The sequence below is a fragment of the Danio rerio genome, chromosome 19, assembly GCF_049306965.1.
Source record: "Danio rerio strain Tuebingen ecotype United States chromosome 19, GRCz12tu, whole genome shotgun sequence".
Classification (NCBI taxonomy): Eukaryota; Metazoa; Chordata; class Actinopteri; order Cypriniformes; family Danionidae; genus Danio; species Danio rerio.
The window spans coordinates 17596515-17619327 of record NC_133194.1 but is presented as its reverse complement, the minus strand read 5'-3'; the positions used below and the strand labels follow the sequence as shown (position 1 = coordinate 17619327).

Here is a 22813-nt window from a genome sequence, read left to right as displayed (position 1 = left end):
AACTCAGTTTAGGAATCACTTTTTTAAAATATTTGTACATAATGGCATTTCCATTAATGTATGTATTATTCCAAAATATGCATAAAAAAGGGGGATGGAAGTATAGCTAGTGTCACATTACGCTTCAGAAATGGAGAAAATAATAATAATAATAATAATAATAATAATAATAATAATAATATTAATAATAATAGTAGTAATAACAACAATACATTCATACATACATACATACATACATACATACATACATACATACATACATACATACATACATACATGGCTAAAAAAATATTATGTATTTATTATTAATAATAATTTATTTACCAATGTCTTTACTGTTGATGGCCAAATACAAAAACACAAATAACTGCAGATGATTGTATAGTTAAACATCACATCTGCTTTTGTTTATTCAGTTATTTATTTTATTTTTGAGTGCGTGTGCTTTTGTTGAGCACTTTTTTTTTTTTTTTTTGTATAAATAAATACAGGTTTTCTTCAGCCTGGCACATTTTGGATTCACTTTGGGTTTCATTTGGTTTTTCATGCATTTAGTACAAAAGAACCTTCAGAAACCAGCTGCTTACATTTTAGCAGCTGCCTCATATTACTGATGCACCAAGGACACTTTAAATGCCTCTCTGTACAGGCAGCTCACTGGGGAATTGAACAGAGTTTGTGTATTCCTCTGCTCTAAATGCCCTGCTGTTGCGTGATCTGCTTTTGACAACACAAATGCAGCAATTTATCTGTATCTTTATGGCTATATGTATCTATCATTGTTCTTTTCAATATTCACTTACATTTTTAGAAATTACAGTGTCATAAATAACGGCAAGTAATTACTTCATCTTTAAATTTGCACTCAGCTTACATTTAAATGTCATGCATTTGCACTCATTAGCCTGTCTGCAGTACTATATATTATAAACTGGGTCCCACTTTGTAATAGGCGGCCTTAACTACTCATGTACTAAAACTGAAATTAATAATTTGTTACAATGTATATATTGCGTGAATACATGTTTTTACATTGTACTCAGGATTGATTACAATCACATATTAAAGTTTCCATAACACCAAAGCAGTATCTATCCCTACTCTTATCCCACCTCTTCAAACATTATGAACACAGTAAGTGCATTGTATTTATTTTTCATGCAAGTACATAATAGTTAGGACCAACTAATATAAAGTGGGACCAAATTGTGCTATTTTGCTGGCTATGGGAACAAATATATTTAAATGCACAGTATTTAAATTCACTTAAATGCACAGTATTTTACCACTAAAGGGCGCATATTCACAATAAAAATGGTGTAGTTTGATGATGCCATGACCGTGTATGGTATCATGGGTGTTGTTGTCTTTATTACATCCTAAGGGACTCCAGCAGAAGTCATACTGATAGACGAGCTAAAGCATTCAATACTTATTATCATGGTAGTCAGTGGTGTAAAGTAACAAATTACAAATGCTCAAATTACTGCAATCAAATACATTTTCTCAGAAATTGTAATTTGCTAAGTAGTTTTAAAATTGTGTACTTTTACTTTCCCTTGAGTACATTTTAGTGCAGCATTGGTACTTTTACTCCCCCACTGTCCTTCAATCTTCCATCGCTGCTTTATTTTTTTCTTGATTCCTGTCCAATTGAATCACACATAGAAGGTAAATCGCATCATAATGCACTACCTCAAGACATGGGTGATTTATAATTGTAGCAAATAGTTTGGAAGCATTTTCTCCAAGAAGACATCCAAAATATTTACACACAATAGCCCAGAGACTCTTTAGATGCAGGTCAATGATGAGAAGATGATGGATGCTTACTGTATGATGACTGAAATGGCCTTAAAGACCCAGCTGGCACAAGACTACAACGTGACATCAAATTGAATCTATACCTCAACGTCATGGGGACGTTGCAGTTTGCTTGGAAATGACATCAGGATCCAATGTCAGGCCTACGCCGATGTCTAACGTCCAACCTAAAATCAAGCTAATATCAACTTCTAATGATGCTACAGCTTGACATTGTGTGGACATTACCACTATAATGTCCATCAGACGTTGGATTTTAGTTGCCATACAAGACAATAAATGTCAGTATTTGACGTCAACATAACGTTAGTTTAAGATGTTGGCTCCTTGCTGGATTTTGGTCACTTTCTAACAAATAAACTTTCAAAAATTAACCAAATATCAATGTCATTTGACACTGTTATTGGACATCAATATTGTCATCTTATATATCAATAATATAATCTAATGAAGTAATGTGAATGCTGGGCAATAACTAAATGCACTACAGAATGTTATGTTTACACACATCCAGAAATTTCATGTAAATGCATCAGCTTTTTGTAGCGAAATACTCACTACTCATTACTCTTGAGTACTTTAGAAAGGGCTACTTTTTACTCATACTTTGAGTAACATTTACAATAGAAACTTATACTCTATTTGCACTACATTTTAGGCAAGTAATGCTACAGTAACTTGAGTATGATTTTTCAGTACTCTTTCCACCACTGATGATAGAAGGAAGCAGAGTAAGGTTCAAAATCTGCAGTGCAGTTGTTTTATGATGCTTGGCAACCAACAAACCAACAACCACATATGCTGTCCTGTAGACAGGCATGACCATGTTAAAATGAGTGCTTTTTCTGTAGTTTTTATATGCATAAAGCATTCTGACAAAAATGGTGGTTCAGGCAGTTGCTTAGGGCACATAAGCAACATGCAAAATGCTTACTGCTAGAAGAAGACAAATTTACAAAAGCCACTACTCACCACACACAAACACAAACACACACACCACACACACATGCACACACACACACACTGTTACCCACCAGAGGCAGCTATGTATGTTTTTTAAGATCTCAAATTTATCTTGCGAGTGCCATTCACACCTGCTGTTCTTGAGTAAATCCAGTAGAGGCCACTTTTGACAGACTTACTGACTGACTGACTGACTGACTGACTGACCGACAGACCAACAGATTACACCACCCACCCGCTTCACTAAACCCAACCAATAGTGTTTTCAACACAACAGATTGACCCAATCATCACATTCCCTAAATTCAACTGACAGTGTTTTCAAAAGCAATCCAGAAACAGAAAAGCTCTTGTGGCCACCTGATTTTTAGTTTTTAGATATCACCACATTCTCAATTTGTTATTTACTTGTTTATTTCATTTTCACCTTTTTTACCTGCTTTCTGGAAACATTCTTTGCCCGACTCAAACCCAGTCATTTTGATCAACTCCTGTCTATGTCTCAAGTTCGTCGAGATAGATGACGAGCTACTGGGCAAACTGGTAACACCGGAAAAAACGTCCACATGGAGGCGCAAAAAGAAACAAGAGCCGGCGACGGCGTCATACAATGGCGTATCATTCTTTTTAAAGATGAAATGCAGCCATACGTAGCTCTGGTTACATAATTCACAGTTTCCAGAAATGTATGTGGGGGTACATTTTCATAATGAGTCTGTGTTGTATTTAGAAGTGTGTATACAATGCTGACTAATGAAGAAGTGGGTGTGCACTGTGTACTTGTCTATAATCTTCACTACCCCACTGCCATAGTCCCTTTGATTATACCACAGGGCATCCACAAACTAGACACCTCTCTCTAATAAAAAGAGAAACAGAGAGAGGGAGAGAGGGATAAAGAGAAAATAGACAAATAGCAAGAAACAGAACCAGAGAGCTAAGATAATTTCTTCACATTGTCTGTCTGAGAACCCTGCGGTGCACTGTGAGTATGTGTGTGTGTGTGTGTGTGTGTGTGTGTGCATTGATCGCAGCAGAGCTGTAATCTCATTAAAGCTGGTCTGATTTATGGAGAGTGGAACGATACGGGTCAGGGTTATGGAAACCACACCGGACCTCCTCTTTCAAATGGGTCACACACACAAGCGGGGGTCAATTGACTGCACACTCAGATAGACACACACACACATACTCAACTTACTGGTCATTATGGGCTTTTTGGGGAGCAAATGAGGGGCGGGTTATTAATCATAGCCTTTAACAAGGTGACAGTGTTCTGTGCGCTAACCATCAGAGGAACAAGTGACTCGATAACGCACACTGCTGACCAGAGCCAAGAGCTGAGGATAATGGATTATTTAGTAGAGGGGGAAAACTTGTGTGTGTCTGTGTGTGCTTTATACAGCAGATGGGTGCAAATAATTAGTAATGCATATACCAAGTAATTTAGTAAATGCCATTATTGAAATATGTACAGCCATAGATTATTATTATTTTTAATATATATTTATATGGCAGCATTTTGAATATTGTACGGTCTATTTGAATAAGAACTTTCAGTGAATCGTTTGGCAGTAGTGATGGGGTGTCAGTTGTCACAGCTTTGACAGCTTTTCAGTGACTTTGTATCAGCCAAAGGTTCACTAAGGCTATTATCAGCCAAATAATTTAGCAATAAATGAAATGCAAATATATTGTTGTTTTAGGATAAGAACATTAGCTTGACTACATGTTGAATATTCATCAATCGAAACTCGAGTCAGCGGATGAATATCAGAGTAAACTATTAAAATATTTTGCCCATAAAAGATAGAGGTAATTTACATAAAACTGTGTTTACTTCAAAGGGTAAAATAAAAAGCTGGATCCTTCGAAGGTTGATTGCGTCATTGTGGTGTAACAAAGGCAGTCTCTTTTAAATATGGCCTTGGAATTTCTAATCTGCTTCTTGGGAAATGCAATATACATCAGTTGGATCCTTCGCAGGCCAGACAACCCAGGATTCATCATCTGCTGATAGCAACATGATGGTTTTAGGAATTGGACAATGCACCTGTCAAGTGTATTACAAAGTAAAATGTACTTTTCACAAAGCTGGAAACCATGGAAAACTGGACCAGCTCTATACCCTCACTAGGGTGCTCAAGCATTCATGCTAGTACACCACAGGCACATAGGACTCAACATGTGCTGTGCAGTGCTCATGCTCTTTTTATTTATCGATAGAAAGTGCCCTTCCAAACTGATCTGAAGTGGCCCCAACATCCCACCCCCACACAATCTTCAGTTCACGCCCCCAGTTGGTGACATTCAGTGGGGGATGCTCTGGAACTATGTGGTCTGTTAGGGGCTGTCTGGTCTCTGTATGAGCGGAGCAGGAGTTTTGCATATTGCATACTTATTGTTGCATTGTCGACACTAAGTCAAACTTGTTCCCCAAGAGGCTGCCCTTTTTCATTGATGATGTTCATGATTTTTTTTATGGACATATTTTATTGGTGGAGTCTTAGGGGAGTGGAGGTCTGGTTTGAGGACCACAGGATTCTATCTCTGCTATTTCCAGAAGATGATTTCCTGTTGTCTCTATTAGACCTGGATTTCAACGTGCACTGGGACAATTTGCAGCTGAGCCTAACGTGGCAGGAATGAGATCTGTTGCCATGGTTCTCAACCAGAAAAGGTGGCTTGCCATTTCGAGGTTAGAGAAGAGTCCTTACCCTAGGTGGAGGAGTTTAAGTATCTTGAAGATTTGTTCACGAGTGAGGTAAGATTGACAGTGGCAGCAGAATGCAGTGGATTTATGGGTTCATTGTGCTGAAGAAGAAGCTGAGCCAAAAGGCAAGACTTTTTTTTTTTACCATTCATTCTACATTCCTATTCTCACCTATGGTCAAGAGCTTTGGGTCATGACAAAAGAACAAGACCTTGGATACAAGCAGCTAAAATAAGTTTTGCTTTGAAGGGTGGCAGGGCGCACCCTCAGAAATAGGGTGAGGAGCTCAAAATGAACAGAATAGGGTGAGGAGTCATCTGGGAGGAACTCAGACCAGAGCCACTCTACTGCCCCTCCACATCGAGAGAAGCCAGCTGAACTGACAAGGGCGTCTGTTTTGAATGCCTCCTGGATTCCTACCTAGGGAGGTGTTCCTGGGTTGTCCCACTAGTGGGAGGCCCCAGGAAAGATTCAGGTCTTGGTAGAGGAACTATGTCTATCGGCATGCTTGGGAATGTTTGAGAACCCCCAAAGAAACTAGAGGAAGTGTCTATGGAAAGGGAAGTCTGGGGCTGCACCCTTAACCCTGTCCTGGATAAGTGGCAGAAAATAATGATGACAATCTAGTTTATTTTTTATTAATTCCAATGCTCATAGATTCCCAAATATTTATTTATCTATTTCATTGAATTTTTATTGTGCAGTATGATTGAAACAAAGCAGGTTTAACTGCAAAAAGCACAATGCAGCAATAATTTGAATCAATCTACTCTGCTTGCGTGTGCAAATAGTGCAGTGCTCAAAAAAATGGATTCCCGGTCGAAACAACAAGCTGTGTGACTATGAGTAATGAGTACCTCAAAATATTCATATATAAGCAGGTTTACAACTTTCAATAAAATGCATTATTTATTGTATATGTAGTTATGCCAGTAATTAGCATGGGAAACTTTGCCAGAAACTTTTGCCAAAGATTGAAAGAACTGATTTTGGAATCAGTTCTCAATACCCAACCAAAGTAAAGACCTAGTTAAAAGATGATATTTCAGTAAGACATGATGTTAACACAGTTTTATAAATGCTTTTATTTTCACTTTATTTTTGTAGAAGAATCCTAAAAAAAATCTTTAAATACTGACAACAATGCTGAAATTATACCACTGAAATTGAAGACTACAGCAATTGAAGAGGAATTTACATTTGACATCACAGTAAAAATAGTATTATTAAATAGACGTTTGTAATAACAGAATCATTATAATATTTCACAATATGATATAATAGATTTGACTTACCAAATAAATGTGTTGGTGAATATTAAATTGTAATATTTGTAATGTGCAGCGCGATATTGAAATACTGATATTTTCAATAACAAATCTTTATCCTCTAAAATCATTTCTAAAAATAAAAACATAAACTCTTTTGATACTTCAGTAATTTGAGATAATTAATATTATTAACTGGAACACAGTGCAAGCATCCAGATAAAATGTAAAAATAAATTACATTTTAAAAATACTGTTACAACAAATGTTTTTTTTTTTTTTTTTACATTTCTTATACACATAAAGTGTATTTGCACAAAGTATTGCTATCGGATCGGTATCACAAATTCCAGCCTGAATTTTACTTTGCTCAGAAAGGAAAGCTGTGTTATTGAACGTCACTAATATATTGTACTGTCCCAATACTTTCAAAGAGCCCCTTTTAGGAGTTTTTGAAAATAACACTAAACTGCAATGTGCAATACAGCTCTAAGTGAATAAGAATATCCAACTAAGGTTTAAATCTGAAAGTGCAATGTAATCTATTGATTCTAAAAGGAAACAGTTGACTTAGAGTCAAATAAATGAATCGTCTTTTGTTCGGATTTTTTGCCTGCTCGCATCAATGTCGATACGTGACGTGACATTACCAAATATGAAGTGCTGGATCCGGTAAAAAGGTGAACACACCCTACCCTTCAAACACTAGCAGAGTGTGGGGGGTCATGGGTTTGATTATGGTGCAAAGTTTCACTAAGAGGTGACCAGAGACACTGATGTGGGGAATAAGAGTTTAAAGTTCACATTCAAAACATTACCACAGTATAGCCAACCCTGAGCAGCAAAGACTATTATGTATGGGACTTTGCCAGACTTTGACAGGGATTTTGTCAGTAACTGTTACAGTTTATATGGGCCAGTTTCTTCTTCTTCCTTATCATAACATGTAAGTGTGATTAAAATAGTTGTCTCATTTTCTTTAGCTTGCAAAACATGTATTTAATGGGGTATATACACACAGACTTTTAATTTTAGCCATTTCTTTAAAAAAAATCTCTTCACAACATCTTTACTGCCTGATAGTTATACAATATAAAGTGGGTCTCAGACTGGACAAGAAGCACTGCATTAAATTCCATTTTCCCCTGCCATGTCTTTAAAATATGACCGTTTATGCTACCCCAGTGTTTTCAATGGCTCGTCTGCTGATCTGCGCTAACGGTTACACGGTCTGTCATCTTGTGTTACGCTTGAACAACTAAATGAATGCTTAAGTCTATTTAACTGAATGTATTGTAATTACATTTCAACATTGATGCTTTAAAATGAACCACATGAAATTGAAAATAGTCACATTAAGCTTTCACTGGTAGTTTATCATTGGCTGAATAACACTTGCTGTGCATATACCCCATTGTGTATTGTAACTTGAAATCTCTCTGTGAGGCTTGTAATAACTTCTATTATTGATCAATGATTGTAATGTATCTCTCAGGTTAAATCTTAACTGGCATCCAAAACAGCATTGACAATGCGACACATGCTTTTTACTTTACTGATACTCATGTCTGTGCTCGCAATCCTCTGCCGTTTGTCGTTGCTATGGCCACCACCAGCTGCTCCTACACATGCGTAGCTGATTAAATTTTCAAAATAGTTCAACTTTTACAACTGTGTGTATTAATACTGCATGTGTGTTGTTGTAATAACTTGGGGTTGTGGTTAAGATTAGATTAATATGCTGGTGTTTATTGCATTGCATTAATGCATTGCTGCATTGGCCTCACACATACTCTATGCTACTTCATAACCAGGGTGGGCTTTTCTTTCCATCTCGGGTTAAGTGCAGTCAACCAATCCATCAGTCTGGGTCATCGGACCAATCACAGCAGGGGTTTGAGAAGAAATTAAATGCTGAACAAATCTTATGGGACTTTTTGGGGTGTGTAGATAAAAATAAAACCATATTATTAGACAATAAAAATATTTTTGACCTTGCATTTACATTAGCAGCCTGTTGTTTGAAAACCCCAAAATCAAAACATGAGCTTTAATAAGTTATAGTGTTTCAGGTTTATTACTTGCAGTTTTTTTTTTAAACCACAGAACTATACTTTAATATAAACTGTTTATTAATGCAGATTTAAGAACACACATTTTAAAAGTACTGGTTTACAGGATTACAAATCTTGTGTCAATGCACATTTAAGTGTTTGTGTCAGACACTGGCCTCACCTGGTACTCGCTAGGCCAGAAGGTGCTGACGGCCATCTCCACCTGATGCCACTGCCGCCCCTGAGATCCAGACACATTCCACACGGCATTTCCCCGTGAGCCACCGTTTACACGCACATACACGTTCAGACCCCCGGGACTGTGTCCATCACGGCTGTACAGAAAGTAACTGAACTGCACGCAGTGAGTGTCGTTCTCACTCAGCGGACGTAACATGAGCTGAGCCCGTTGTCCTGCACCATACTGAGAAGCATTTACCAGCATATACGAGCCTGAAAAAAAAAGAGAGATAAATTGTTATAATCTGGATTTACTTGGAAGTGTTTGTTTTGGACAACCACTATGGAACGTTACATAATTTTAGTTTGAAACCCATTCTGCCTCAAGAGTCAAAAAAAGAACCCCAAAGTATCAATCAGTGCATGGTATGCCTGCAGAATATATAGTTTCAGCCTCAACATCACAATGAGCACATTCAAAATCTGCTTGTTAAGTAGTACGTCATGCAAAGCGGCTTCCAGGTCCAAGCGCCATATCTAACTGTATGGGGAGACTCAGACTGAAATAATAAATATTTACAAAGTGATGTAATGCTTTTGAAAATCCCAATTGCATTATATATATATATATATATATATATATATATATATATATATATATATATATATATATATATATATATATATATATTATGCTAGGGTTGGGTGGATAGACGATGCCATCATCCATTGCAGATGGCGAATAGACGGCATTGCGATCCTCCGCTCTGCCTCCACCACAGCAGCAACCATTCGCGAAAAACACACACTTGCCTCAAAGAGCAGTGCACATCAGACAGTTTATTTAGGATGTACCACTGGATCACGTCTCACAATAGTAGGTCAATGTGATAATTAATTAATCTTCTTTTTGAATCCATCAGGTAACGTGTCAGTGTAAGTACACTGCTTCAATCTTTCACTTTCACGCTTATATCTAGTAATTTTAGCGAAAACCTCAGATACTGTTGGTTGTGCACCTTTTTTTTACCAACCAAGTTTGCCGACGTCAACATAACGACACCGGTCACTCTGCATATTCATGCCAGAGTCCTGTGGAAAAAAAGAGAATGACTGGTGGTAATTTGTGTGTAACTTATTTATACTTATTTATGATTTGGTTATGGGTAAAACAAAAACAATGTGGGTAAAGTAGTTTATTAAATATACTATTATTTACTATTAGTTAATATATTAAGTATTAAGTATTATATTTACTATTAAAATATAGTATTATTAAATAATTATTCACCGTCGCCTATGACGACGATGCCATCATCCTTCAAAATGTTTCACATTAGATATTGTATGATGCCTATTATCAGATAGGATAATAACAGCCAGAACCTGTTTATTATTTTTTTTTATAAATTGTTAAAATATTGGTGTCTGTGATGCAGCATGTCCAGAGACTGGCGTGTACACCATGATTTTATATAATTTTCACTTTATTGCGTAATATGAATGAAAAGTAGTCATAAAAAAAATATTTTCTCAATTCAAATGAGTAGCGTCTTGGACCTGGAAACAGTATTCCAACTTGTCACAACTTAACAAGCGGATAGTCAAACTGCAAAATAACCAAATATGATTATAGTTAATTATTACTATTACAATTTGTTTATTATACTTTAGGAAGACATAATGCTCGACTAATTCAATCTCAATCAATCAATATCCAAGTATATCTATTCAAATCATCAGGTGATACAATAATCATATTGCAATTTGGATGCAATAAACAAATTAAGTTGAGTGATTGTTACAATGACTCACTCACAGAAATCTACTGGCGCAACACAAAAGAAAGAAAGAAAGAAAGAAAGAAAGAAAGAAAGAAAGGGCAACTGATGCACATACAGTACATAAACTACACCTTAGTCTCTGTGTTGGGTAACTAGAATGGAGCACTTGCTGACTTCACATTTAAACGCAGTGAGCATAAATGATTACAGTGGTGTTGGGGCAGGACAGAGTTCACTGTGGGTAATGTAGTTTAAAGCAGGTATAATCAGTGCAGTGATTATGGCTGCTCTGTTCGGGGAGCTCCACTATTATTAATCACGCTGGCACAGTTATTAAACCACTAATGTCTGCCACCAGGGTATCACACAAACTACATCACATACAGAGAGACAGTTTTAAAACGAACATGTACAAATGTAAGAAACCCCAACACATATTACACAGACAACAATGCACCTAAAATATTGAGTGTTGCTTCTTACTGTGTGGTGAATTGCTGTGTTTATTTTGTGATTTGCGGATAACATCATCTGTCTTTATTTTGATTTTTTTTTTTTTGGCAACACTTCAGTTTGTCACAATTAACATTAACTAATGGCCCATTACCTGCATATTATTAATATATTCACCTTATTTATTTTCTACTTATAAAGTATGAGCTTATTTTACATCTGTAATTGTACCTGATACCTAAACACATCAACTACCTGACCAACTATTAATTCTTTTAGATGAGACACTAAACCGAGGTACTGAGACTCTGTGGCAAATTTGCCCACTGGCATTTGTCCATTACAGCCTCCTAAACATCCCCATATCATCATTTTCTTCATCAGTCTGTCTTCTCTCTACCAATCAGCTGGTGTGTGGTGTGCGGTCTGGCGGATGCTACACACTGGTGGTGGATGAGGAGATTCCCCCAAAAATGGGTATAGAATGTCCAGAAAAGTGCTATTTAGATGTAAGGAATTCTTATTCTTATTCTTATTGTTATTGTTGTTGATGTTGTTTTTATCGAATCATTCATTTTCTTTTCTGCTTAGTCCCTTTTTTAATCTGGGGTCACCACAGAGGAATGGACCTCCAACTTATCCAGCATATGTTTTACGCAGCGGATGCCCTTCCAGCTCTAACCCATTACTGGGAAACACCCATACTCTCTCTCATTCACTCACATACACTACAGAAAATTTAGCTTACCCAATTCACCTATAGTGCAAGCCTTTGGACTACTAGGGAAACCGGAGCACCAGGAGGAAACCCATGCAAACATTAGGAGAACATGCAAACTCCACAGAGATATGGCAATTGACCCAACCGAGGCTCAGAACCAGCAACATTTTTGCTCTGACGCAATCATGCTACCCACTGTGCCACCGTGACTTATTATTATTATTAATAATAATAATAATAATAATAATAATAACAATTGTTTAGTTTTGTTAATAGTGTGAAGTGTACAATAAAATAAAGTGTCACTTAATTTGTTGAGTAGTTTGTTTGTTTTACTGTATATTAAATAGTTTTTATTTTAAGCACTACCTATTAGATTTGGCATGGGTCCTTTCAGTATAAAAAAAAAATGCTACATTTAGCATTTTCAGTGTGAAAATCTGATTGTTTAATACAGTACTGGCAAACAGTAACTCGCTTTACAGAGCCACATGGTGTGATTCCTGTTGTTAGAACAAATGGATGACAGATTGAATAATAGTAATTAATTCTGCTTAAAAAAGCTAAACAACAAGAAAGTTATTGTGTTTCTCAGATGTGGCATTTTCTAAAGCATAGCATGTTGTTCTGTTAAAAAAAATACTTCAATAGTCAAAACAGGTGGCAGTCATTAAAGATACATTTGAGTCTTTTGCTTTTTACATTATATTCCCAATTCTGAAAGAAATTATCCCAATGCAGTGATAAATCTGTAAAGAAGACTATTAATCAGCTAACCATATTAATTAACTGAAAAACATATATTCATTAATTTAGAAGCACACCAGAATCCACACAGATTCAACAAACCACAGTATAAGAATAGACAAGTTAAGCTTAAAAAATTAACAAGAATTTAAAGAATAAATTTAGATTCTTCATGTGTAATGGAGGTACAATTCACTCTTCTAGCCTCGAAAGTTGTTAGGGATGGGTGATATGGCACAAAATAACAAGATTCATATCAAAATACCGTAAATATACTTCATTATCCATTTAATACATGTCAACATTAATAATTTGATAAAAAATGATATATAAAATATATAAAATGGCCATTATGTAATAACACAGCTCTGTGGGATCCTTGTTAAATTAAAGATCTTCTCTTTCTTCTCTTTGTAACCATTTATTAATCAGTGGCTACCACAACGGAATGAACTGCCAACTTATCCAGCATATGTTTTATGCAGCGGATGCCCTGACAGCTACACCCCAGCACTGGGAAACACCCATTCACTCTTGCATTTCCACCCACACATACACTACGGTCAATTTCGCTTATTCAATTCACCTATATCACGTCTATAGACTGTGGGGGAAACTAGAGCACCAGGAGGAAACCCATGCCAACATGGGAGAACATGCAAACTCCACTCAAAAATGCCAACTCATCCTGCTGGGGCTCGAACAAGTGATCTTTTTGCTGTGATGCGACAATGTTACGCACTGCGCCACTATGTCACAATCAATCAATCAATCAATCAATCAATCAATCAATCAATCAATCAATCAATCAATCAATCAATCAATCAATCAATCAATCAATCAATCAATCAATCAATCCTTTCACACATAGTCCAATAATGATACTGCTTTATTACTGTCCTCTGCAAATAACTACAGCCGAAGGTCAGCAGCTGCCCTCCATCTACATTTAAATTTTAAACCATGTTGTTTCTTCCGCATGACTGTTTCAAACAACAACCCACTGAAGAACAACTTTGCAGCTCCATCGCCCGGAAGAGAACATGAGCGCTTGTTTTCAGACTGACTGTCAGGTTTGTATGCATGAGCGCTCTTATGGAACGGACTTTAGAGCCGCAGCTTAAAGAGAACAGAGGATAAAAGAAGCTTCTTAAATCAAAAGTCCATCTGACAGTCTTTATGCAGATCAGGGTCTGAATGAGCATCAGTGCCTGCGGTGAATCGCTATGACAGTCATAAATGAAAAAGTGTCGTATCCTGTGAGAGCTCAAAGCATCAGAATGAGATTTTGGATACAGAGGCAATTGTAGGACCAATTCAGAATCTTTGAAGGGAAACTGGATGCAAAACTTAAATAGTTTTTTAAAAGTTTGCGGCGAGATAAAAATGACCAGACGATGTGGATTGCTCAGATTTTGAATGAAATTGAATTCATTCAAGAGATTACATGGACTGTATTCAAGTCCAAGTTTATATAAAAGTAAAAAACAAAACAAAAACAAAAAAAACTTAATTCATACATTTAAAAAAGAGTTTTCTTTTAAAAACTTTCTGCCATTATCAGCGCATAATAGATCTTGGGAGGTTCGGGAAACAAAGAGCACATTTTGAGGCTGCTTTTGAAGGAGCATTTGATTTTTTTTAAAATGAGAAAGTCTTATGATCGGTCTTCGCACTTCGAATGCATCCTTAGCAGGATGCAGACTTCGAAAGGAGACACAGCTTTTATTTTGTTTTCCCCTCTCCCTCCCTGCAGCTAATTGTGTCCACCTGCTGGTAATGATCATTGGATCTTTCCAGTGATTTGGCTGTTGGGGAAGGAGAGAGATTATTTACCCTGCGCTGCACTTCAAACCAGGGTTGGTGGTGGTTAGATGGTTCAACAGCTGAGCTTTTCGTCACATCCAGACCTGTTGTTTATTATAGCTTTAAACATTTGATTTAGCTTACGTAGCTCATTAGTGTTGAGGCTATCGAAGTTAAACTTCTACTATTAGTTATGTTCTTGTTAACATCTAACAATTCACCCAAAGAGAAGGGAGTCTTGTTGATTTGTTTATTTATCTTTATTTTGTTTATTTTGAGGGTTGGAAGGTGGGTGCCATTTTGTTTTGAATTAGTTTTCTCCTGTTTATGACCGTAAAGGGAGTTTGTTTATGTTAATGTATTTGTTTATGTTAAGTCCCTAGCCATTCTGTTTGAGGAGATTAGAGTTTTCTCTTTTTCCAGCCATTGCACGCCACCCATCACCAATCCTTTATTTTCTGTTGCAGTTAAATCCCTGGACCTAAAAAGACTGTAACAAAGTCAATAATTACAGATTTTCAGCATTATTTTGCTTTGAAACAAGTGAAGGGTGAGTAAATAATTGCATAATTTCCATGTTTGGGTGAATAGCTTATAAATGTTTTTCATTCCTTTGTTCATTCATTGCAATTTAGATTGTGACCAAAAAAATAATAATAAAAAATTAGCATCACTTAAAATATGCCCCATTATGGAACTAAAATAGGTAATAATTATGTTTTTTTTTTTTTTTTACATCTACAATTTGCTTTTCATGACCTGTACTTGCTGTAATGCAGATAACTGTATCCCAATAAACTGACTTGTACTTTGGACTGCTTAAATTAGGATGTTAGGTATCTGCGGTGGCTGGTATGACTTGAGGTACTTCAAAACCTAAAATAGTAATATTGCCTCAATTGTACAAACACCTCCAACGTACAGTCACAGTTCTACTCGCACCCGCCACCCATGCTGCTGTAATCACGACTGAGCTTCCTGGAGGCTCTGGGTCCATTTCTCAGAAGTTATTAATTTCCCTCTCCCCCTCCTTTTCCTCGCGGCACATGTAGAAGCCTGCCTCCTCTCAGCTGAAGGGTGAGAGCGCTAGGGACCATGACCCAAATGAAAATTTTCACACTTGTTCTTTTTTTTTTTTTCAGGAGCCCATTTTCAGGCCCTGACAGGTGGCAGAGGAGAGATGGAAGGTCAGAAAAATTGATTATTGCAGATCGCTGCTGCAAAATTTTACTGTTGCTTATTTATCAATAGAATCTTATAACACAAAGTGCCATAATGACCTACAAGAGCTCAGTATAACTTATAATATAATGTGTAATTCACCCAATTTAAAACGCTGAGAGTCTTTAGTTTAAGGAACAATTCTCACTATTAACAAGAGGTTTATTGCCTGCCTATTATTAAGATATTAGCTTATTTGTACTTACTGTATATCGTACACATTTGACATGATCTTATTCTACATTCTTAATCTCACACAATACCAATCTAACTACTACTTTAAATGGAAAGTAGCATGTAACTTTTAACCAATCTCATATTAATCTTGAGTGCCTGTAGAGTAGGATTGCATTTATATTTTCTCTGAAAATTCTTTATTATTTTTTGAATACTTTTTAGACAAGAAGAAAAACTCCGGAAGTAAACAAGTGCCTGCAGACGTGTCAGAGGTGGAGCTACTGATTCAACATTGCTCAAGCCTGACAACATCAGACCACCACAAACAAGCTAGAGTGAGAAAAATGATTGTGGTGCTTGTCAGATAAAACCAACAGTATCAGTACTTTATGAAATAACGATTACAAATGTTGCAGACATTTCAATACGCATTACTAGTGAAAAAAATGCTTTGCAAAATGCTTAATATTGATGTCTGATAACCATTTTACATATGCTTCTACAATATGTCTTATTGACAAAAGAGACACTTTGTTCATGTAACTAGAACATTTACTTTATTCCTCTCCCAGTTAACCCTCTTGTTGTCTTACGTTTTCTTTTTTTTATACAAAAGTTTGTCTTGTTCCTGAATGTGATTGGCTGATAGCCATGCGATATTCTGCAAATAACAGCAATTGTTCAGCCTCATAACCCTTCACCCTTGTGTATTACTCCACCCACATTCAGTAAAAACAGAGGGCACTTTACAGTTTGACAAAAATTGCCACTGTAGTCAAGAATGTAGTTGTTTAGATTGTAACCATGCAGTTTATTTATAAGGATAGTGTCTATTTTAAATGTATAATTTCTAAAAAACAACTCCTGGGGGTCATTAGCCTGTCTGAGTAGAGCAAAGACGGTTGACATTGATGATCCACAAGAAGTCAACATAACCTGCATGATAAGCCCTTAGAGGATAAAAAACTCCGTAATTTCTAACTGCAGCTGATTAAATAATTATTAAACAGCTAAATTACTTTCTAAGTCGATCTCTCTTTTGTGTATGTTGTAGTGCTGTATTTATACCATAGTATTATTGTGCTCTCCTGGTTGCAACAGATAAATACTGGGAAATCTCTGTAGACTGATGGCATTTCATGCCGTCCAGCTTTTTAATATTAAAATGTGAGCAAAATCACCTGTTTTGTCATGCCTTTAGACATTACGCTAGAGAATCATTGAGACGAATCAAGTGACGTTTAAGAATGAGCAACGGTTTCAACTGTTCTGATGTCAGGAATGTAAAATAATAGCAGAAGAAAGTAGTTCCTAGTACAAAAGTGTTTTAAAACTCTGTTTGATTTTCTTTTTTATACATACGATTATGCTGTCAAACTGTTGTATAAACGCATTATCACACTCGTAGCAGTGCAGTGTGGCTGTATATCATTAACAGATAGGACACTAATGGCCCGTTTCCACTGAGTGGTACGGTACGGTTCAGTTTGGTACGAAACGAAACCGTACCGTACCACTTTTTCGGCACCTTTTCGAAAGGGTACCAAACGGGAGAAAGGGTACCAAAAGGTTGAGCTACACATGCAGCTGAACACTGATTGGTTACAGAGATACGTAACAAGCTCGTGGAGCTACACAGACCGTAAACAAAGGAACCGCCATGATTTTTTTAAATACAAAGCTGAGACGTTACATAAAAATACTATATGCATATAATAACCAGCCATGGATGACCGGGGCTCAAACAAACCAGTTGTCTTGATTAACAGACACAAATCCAAGAAGAAAAATCTGCCGTGTCATGTTGTTGTTTTACAAGCCCATCTAAAAGTAAGAGTGGTATTCGCTTTCTTCCGAGAGCTTGCGATCACTTCTATATTTGATATAATGAACTTTTTGAGCTGTTGATAATAATGTTAGTGCGATTATTGAAGTTTCTCCGTCATCTGATCCATTCAGAAAAAGAGAGTGAAGCAAGAGTGAAACGTGGAAAAAAAGATAAGCCGTCAAAACACAGGAGCAAAATTGTTTTAGCAACCTGAATCATGAACAAACTGCCATGTTTATCTTCGTCTTTTAGATTATTATGAACTGGGAATGACAAAATTACTCTAACAGAGCTTACATGTGCTGCTGAAGTTTACAGACACAGATGAGAGGTTTGCACTGACTGTGGGCTATATTGCGTTTGTTTTTGAACTCAAATAAGTACAAAATGTTTGCTGTGTGTAGTGTTTCTGTAATGAATAATATATCGGAGACTGTAAGGGGCTGTATGTGTTCATATATGTTGCATTTATGTATTTATTTTACATAAATACAGACATTACAGTAGCCACTGTCATTAATCTGCAGTTATAATCAAATCATGCTCATAGAAAAGTTAGTAATAAACATTTATAAACAAGTATTTATGTGTATAAAGTATCTGTTTTGTACAGCTTTACTGTAGAAATTTATTCGAGCGAGCATGACAACGACTTAAACTTTGTCATACACCACACCCACCAAAAAGGTACCCTTTGGGGTGGTATCGCAAGCCTGATAAAGGTGACCCATACCGACCCGAACCATACCGTCAGTGGAAACAAGGCATAGGGCAATGCACGCCTCCCACCAGTGTCGATATACACAACCCACTTCCACCCCTGTGATATTGCTCATTTACACACCGTTCACTCTCTGGGTCAAAAAATAACCCTCCTTCACTAAACCTTATAAAAATAAACCACCGTAAACCATTTTAATCTTCAAATCTAATTCGCATGAAGAAGGAACTTAATCTTCATCACAAACTCTGTGAATGGCTTTCCCACATTAATAGGAAATTTACTACATTTACCAAAGTAAAGGGTATATTTTATAACACTCTAGTTATCTCCATTAGTGTAAAAAAAACAAAAAAAATTTTAAATTAAAGTGGCAAATTTTTGTTGTGTGTGTGTTTGTGTTGAAGTGTACATGTGTGTGCCATTAGTTTATATGGGGTCAAAAAATAATAATAATTCTAATGTTGGGGTCAATTTAGATAAAGTCACTAAATTACAAGATAAAAAAGCTTATTATTATTTTTTTCCCTGCTGTTAAAATGGTGCACCAGAAAGTCAACAAGAGTGTTAATCCACTTTTTTTGTTTGTTTTTTTTTTTTGTTTTTTCTTATTTACATATGTAACCTAGTTGAGTTAACATAGAACTCAAGGCTCTGTGTTCTGTGATAATTCAACGAGGGCTATATATTTTCATCTTGTGTAAAAGCTTTAAGTGGTTTAGAGCAATCAGTTTTTACACAATCTTCTATAAAGTAATTATTTAGGTTAAGAGTGTGAAATTATTATTATTTTTTTTTTTCAATTTTAAAATAGTATTTTTAATGCAGAGTAATTGCAATCCTTCCATCCAATATATGCCCTGCTAGAGACAAATTTTCTGTGAAAACAGCTTTACAAATCAAATCTGTTCACAAACATGAAAATAAGCTATGCAGATGTGAAGATAATGCATATCTGGCACACACTAAACATTTGTTAAATTCATAACACAGGCACAGCTACTCTCAACTGGGAAACAAGCAGGACAACATATGCTTTTTTAATTAAAGCGCTGCAAGACTAATTTCTGTTTGTTTAACAGGTATGTTGGAAAAGCCCAAAACAATGTTAGAAACCTTTTATGTTATTATGAGAAGTTAGAATTATGTTTAGTTCATTATAACACTGTGGTGCACAAATCAGACTATGGTGGGTTTTGCCAGTCATTTCAGCGAAATACTATTCTTGGTTCAAAACAGGTTGAGGATTCTTGAGAAGCTTCTCATTTTCAAAAACAAAAAGCAGAATATCCCTTTTGAAATGGAAGTTTAAAGGGCAAATGAAAACAATTTAAAGTTGGCATTTATTTATAAGACAAGTGTGTTTGAGTTGTAAAACTTCTCACTTGTTATTTTAGAGGTAGGTCTGCTTTTGTAGGTGGATGACCTTATGTGTTACTCAGTGGCGTAATAGGAAAAGATGATAGCAGAGTAAAGAGTGCCACAATAAATACAGAGGGATTATTTATTTATTTATGTATTTATTTATGTATTTATTTATTTGTTTGTTTATCTGTTTATTTATTTATTTATTTTACTGAATGTGGCTGAAAGATGGCTGTTTTTTGTGTGTGATTTTGTCTGCTTTGCCTATTTACGGTATTGTGTGATGATGTTGACAAGAAAAAAAAAACAATGGAGAGAGTGAGCGAGTAAATGATGTCATAGTTTTCAGTCACACTTTATTTTTAGGTACAATTTTCCCTGTTAACAAACCATTGTTAAGTCAACTATACCTTTTGCCTCACTAAAACTTGCTGCTTAGTAAAAGTTAATAAAGAGCATAATAATGCATATTAATGCTATTATGCATACATATTTATGGTAACACTTTACAATAGGGTTCATTAGTTAATGCATTTACTAACATGAACTAATCATGAACAACACATCTACAGCATTTATTAATCATATATGAACATTTACTAATGCATTAATAACATCCCAGTCCATGCTTGTTAATATTAGTTAATGCACCATGAGTTAACATGAACTAACAATAAACTACTGTATTTTCATTAACTAACGTTAACTAACATGAACAAATACAGTAGTAGATGTATTGTCCATTGTTTGTTCATGCTAGTAAATGCATTAATTAACATTACCTAATGAACCTTATTGTAAAATGTGACCATATTTATTTACACTGTTAAAGTCTTAGTTTAAGCATGGGTCAAGTGAAAAAAAAAATATTTCGACAAAACAGTATTTTTATTTTATATATTTTTTTTTAAATCATACTTTAGTAAGCAGCGGATCAGCAGGGCCTTACAAAGTCTTAAAAAGTCAAAAAAAAAATTTAAAATCTAAATTTTAGGACTTGAAACGTTTTAAATTCGCTGTTCTGGGTCTTAAATATTTTTTGCACAGGTCTTATTTTTCCGATGTCCATGTAACGTTGCATCTAATGCTCATTTAAATTCTTTTTTGTAGTTGGTGTTGCTTGGTTTTTGTGGTGTAGTAGTTCTTTATTTCACTAGTCCAAATGTAATTAGCGGAAATACATTGGCTGGCGGAACACACTATTTTTTTTAAAAACTCAAGCAAACAGTTCGCGTGGCGCCGCATTTGATTTTAGTTGAATATGAATCGATTTAAGAGATTCTGTCGCTTCAAAATCTACGTAGGCCTGTACAGACATCTTTACGATACGTCCATGTGTAATCATATGGGTAACCAGATGAACAATAATTATTGGCTAGAAATTGCAACAGTCATGGGAAAGGAGCAAAGTTTTTGTAAAAGTTTAGAAAAACTTGAGGGAGAAGTTTGTTAAAGCCAAAAAGAGAGTCCATGGTAAAAGTGGATACCCAGGTGGTTTTAATATTACATAATGGTTTTCCACCATTCATAGGTTTTACACAAAAATATTTATAATCATTAAACTAATTTAAAAATATAATAAAAAATAATTAGTAAAAAAATCTTGAACGATATTAATGATATGACATAGTTCCGGAAACTTCCTACTTCACTGTTTATTTATCTGACTTAACGGTGGGTTTCTTTTGATCGCCCCCTGTCATTTTAAAGAGCCTCGTCCGTTTTGTGAGGTGCGCATGCAGTCAGCAGAGGTGCATGATGCAGTGCCAGGCGAAAGTACAAATCAGCCTAACCTTCAGTTAGATGCACTATTGAATCTTCAGTACTGTTCAATTTGAATACATTTATTTTGCCACTACTTTTGTATATTTTCATTTGTGAACTTCACAAAAAGTCAACTATTTGGGTTAAAGAGATCGTAAAAAGTAAGTATGGTTAACTATGGTGCACCCCACATGATCTGACAAAATCCGGTGGAAAACATTACCATATAATGGTAAGAAAGAGAGAGAGAGAGAGAGAGAGAGAGAGAGAGAGAGAGAGAGAGAGAGTATTATTATTATTCATTAATCATTATTCAAAGTTCAGTCAATATCTCATAATTTTATCGTGTTTCTGAGTTCACTGTCATCCTAAATTTACCTATTATAAAGTGTGTGATTCAGCTTGGCTCTCAAGAGTGCATATAAATAGACTTCATATCAACGTCATTGCCTTGTCAACGTGTGTAGTCTGAAAAGCAACATTAATTCTAGAATCAGCCCTCCAATAGCGAGAAACTCCTGCCAACTGCTTTGCCAGCTTCCCGTCCTCTGCTGAAACTCAAATGAAGTTGGTTGGGGAACGCTAGAGGAAAGTGTGAGAGAAAGTGAGCGAGTGGGTGGGTGAGAGAAGGATGGAGAAAAATCAAGAGAGAGAGAGCGCTGAAAACTGTCAGTGCAGAAATATTTTCCATAAATTCATAAACGCTGATAAGGCCCCATCTTTCTCCCATGTGCCCCAGCCAAGGACGAAGGAACATACATTAAGAGATTAGGAGCAGTGCTGCATTTCCATCACCCCGCTGAGAGCGAGACCCATGGGCCCAGCACACGATCTTATCAAACACACATACAGGCGCAGGAAAGCTAGTGCTGGTTTCAACTTCATTTCGCCTCCTCCGCTTCTTTAAAAACCCTTCTCAAACTCCACCATCAATAATCTGCCTCTGCTGTCCTCTGCGCTTTATTGTATTTAAACACACACACACACACACCACACACACACACACACACACACACACACACACACACACACGCACACGCACACGCACACACGCACACACACACACACACAGTATACTTACACTGCACATTGGGTCAGCAGCCATTGACACAAAGAAGGATAATCACTACAATGCTAGCAACAGATAAAGAGGTGTACGCATTTCATTTAAACTGGCATACCAGTATACTGCAGGTTTCACTCCTCACAGTCAAACACTTTTAT

General features: G+C 36.1%; 1 protein-coding gene across 8 annotated transcripts in view; it reads right to left on the bottom strand.

Moving 5' to 3' along the window:
• ptprua (protein tyrosine phosphatase receptor type Ua) overlaps nucleotides 1-22813 on the bottom strand; it is a 434849-nt gene that overhangs the window by 197506 nt on the left and 214530 nt on the right. For all 8 annotated transcript variants that reach the window (XM_005159552.6, XM_009294143.5, XM_009294142.5 and 5 more), the window contains exon 3: nucleotides 9004-9275. In XM_005159552.6, coding sequence (XP_005159609.1) covers nucleotides 9004-9275 — 272 coding nt within the window. The remainder of the gene's footprint in view (nucleotides 1-9003; nucleotides 9276-22813) is intronic.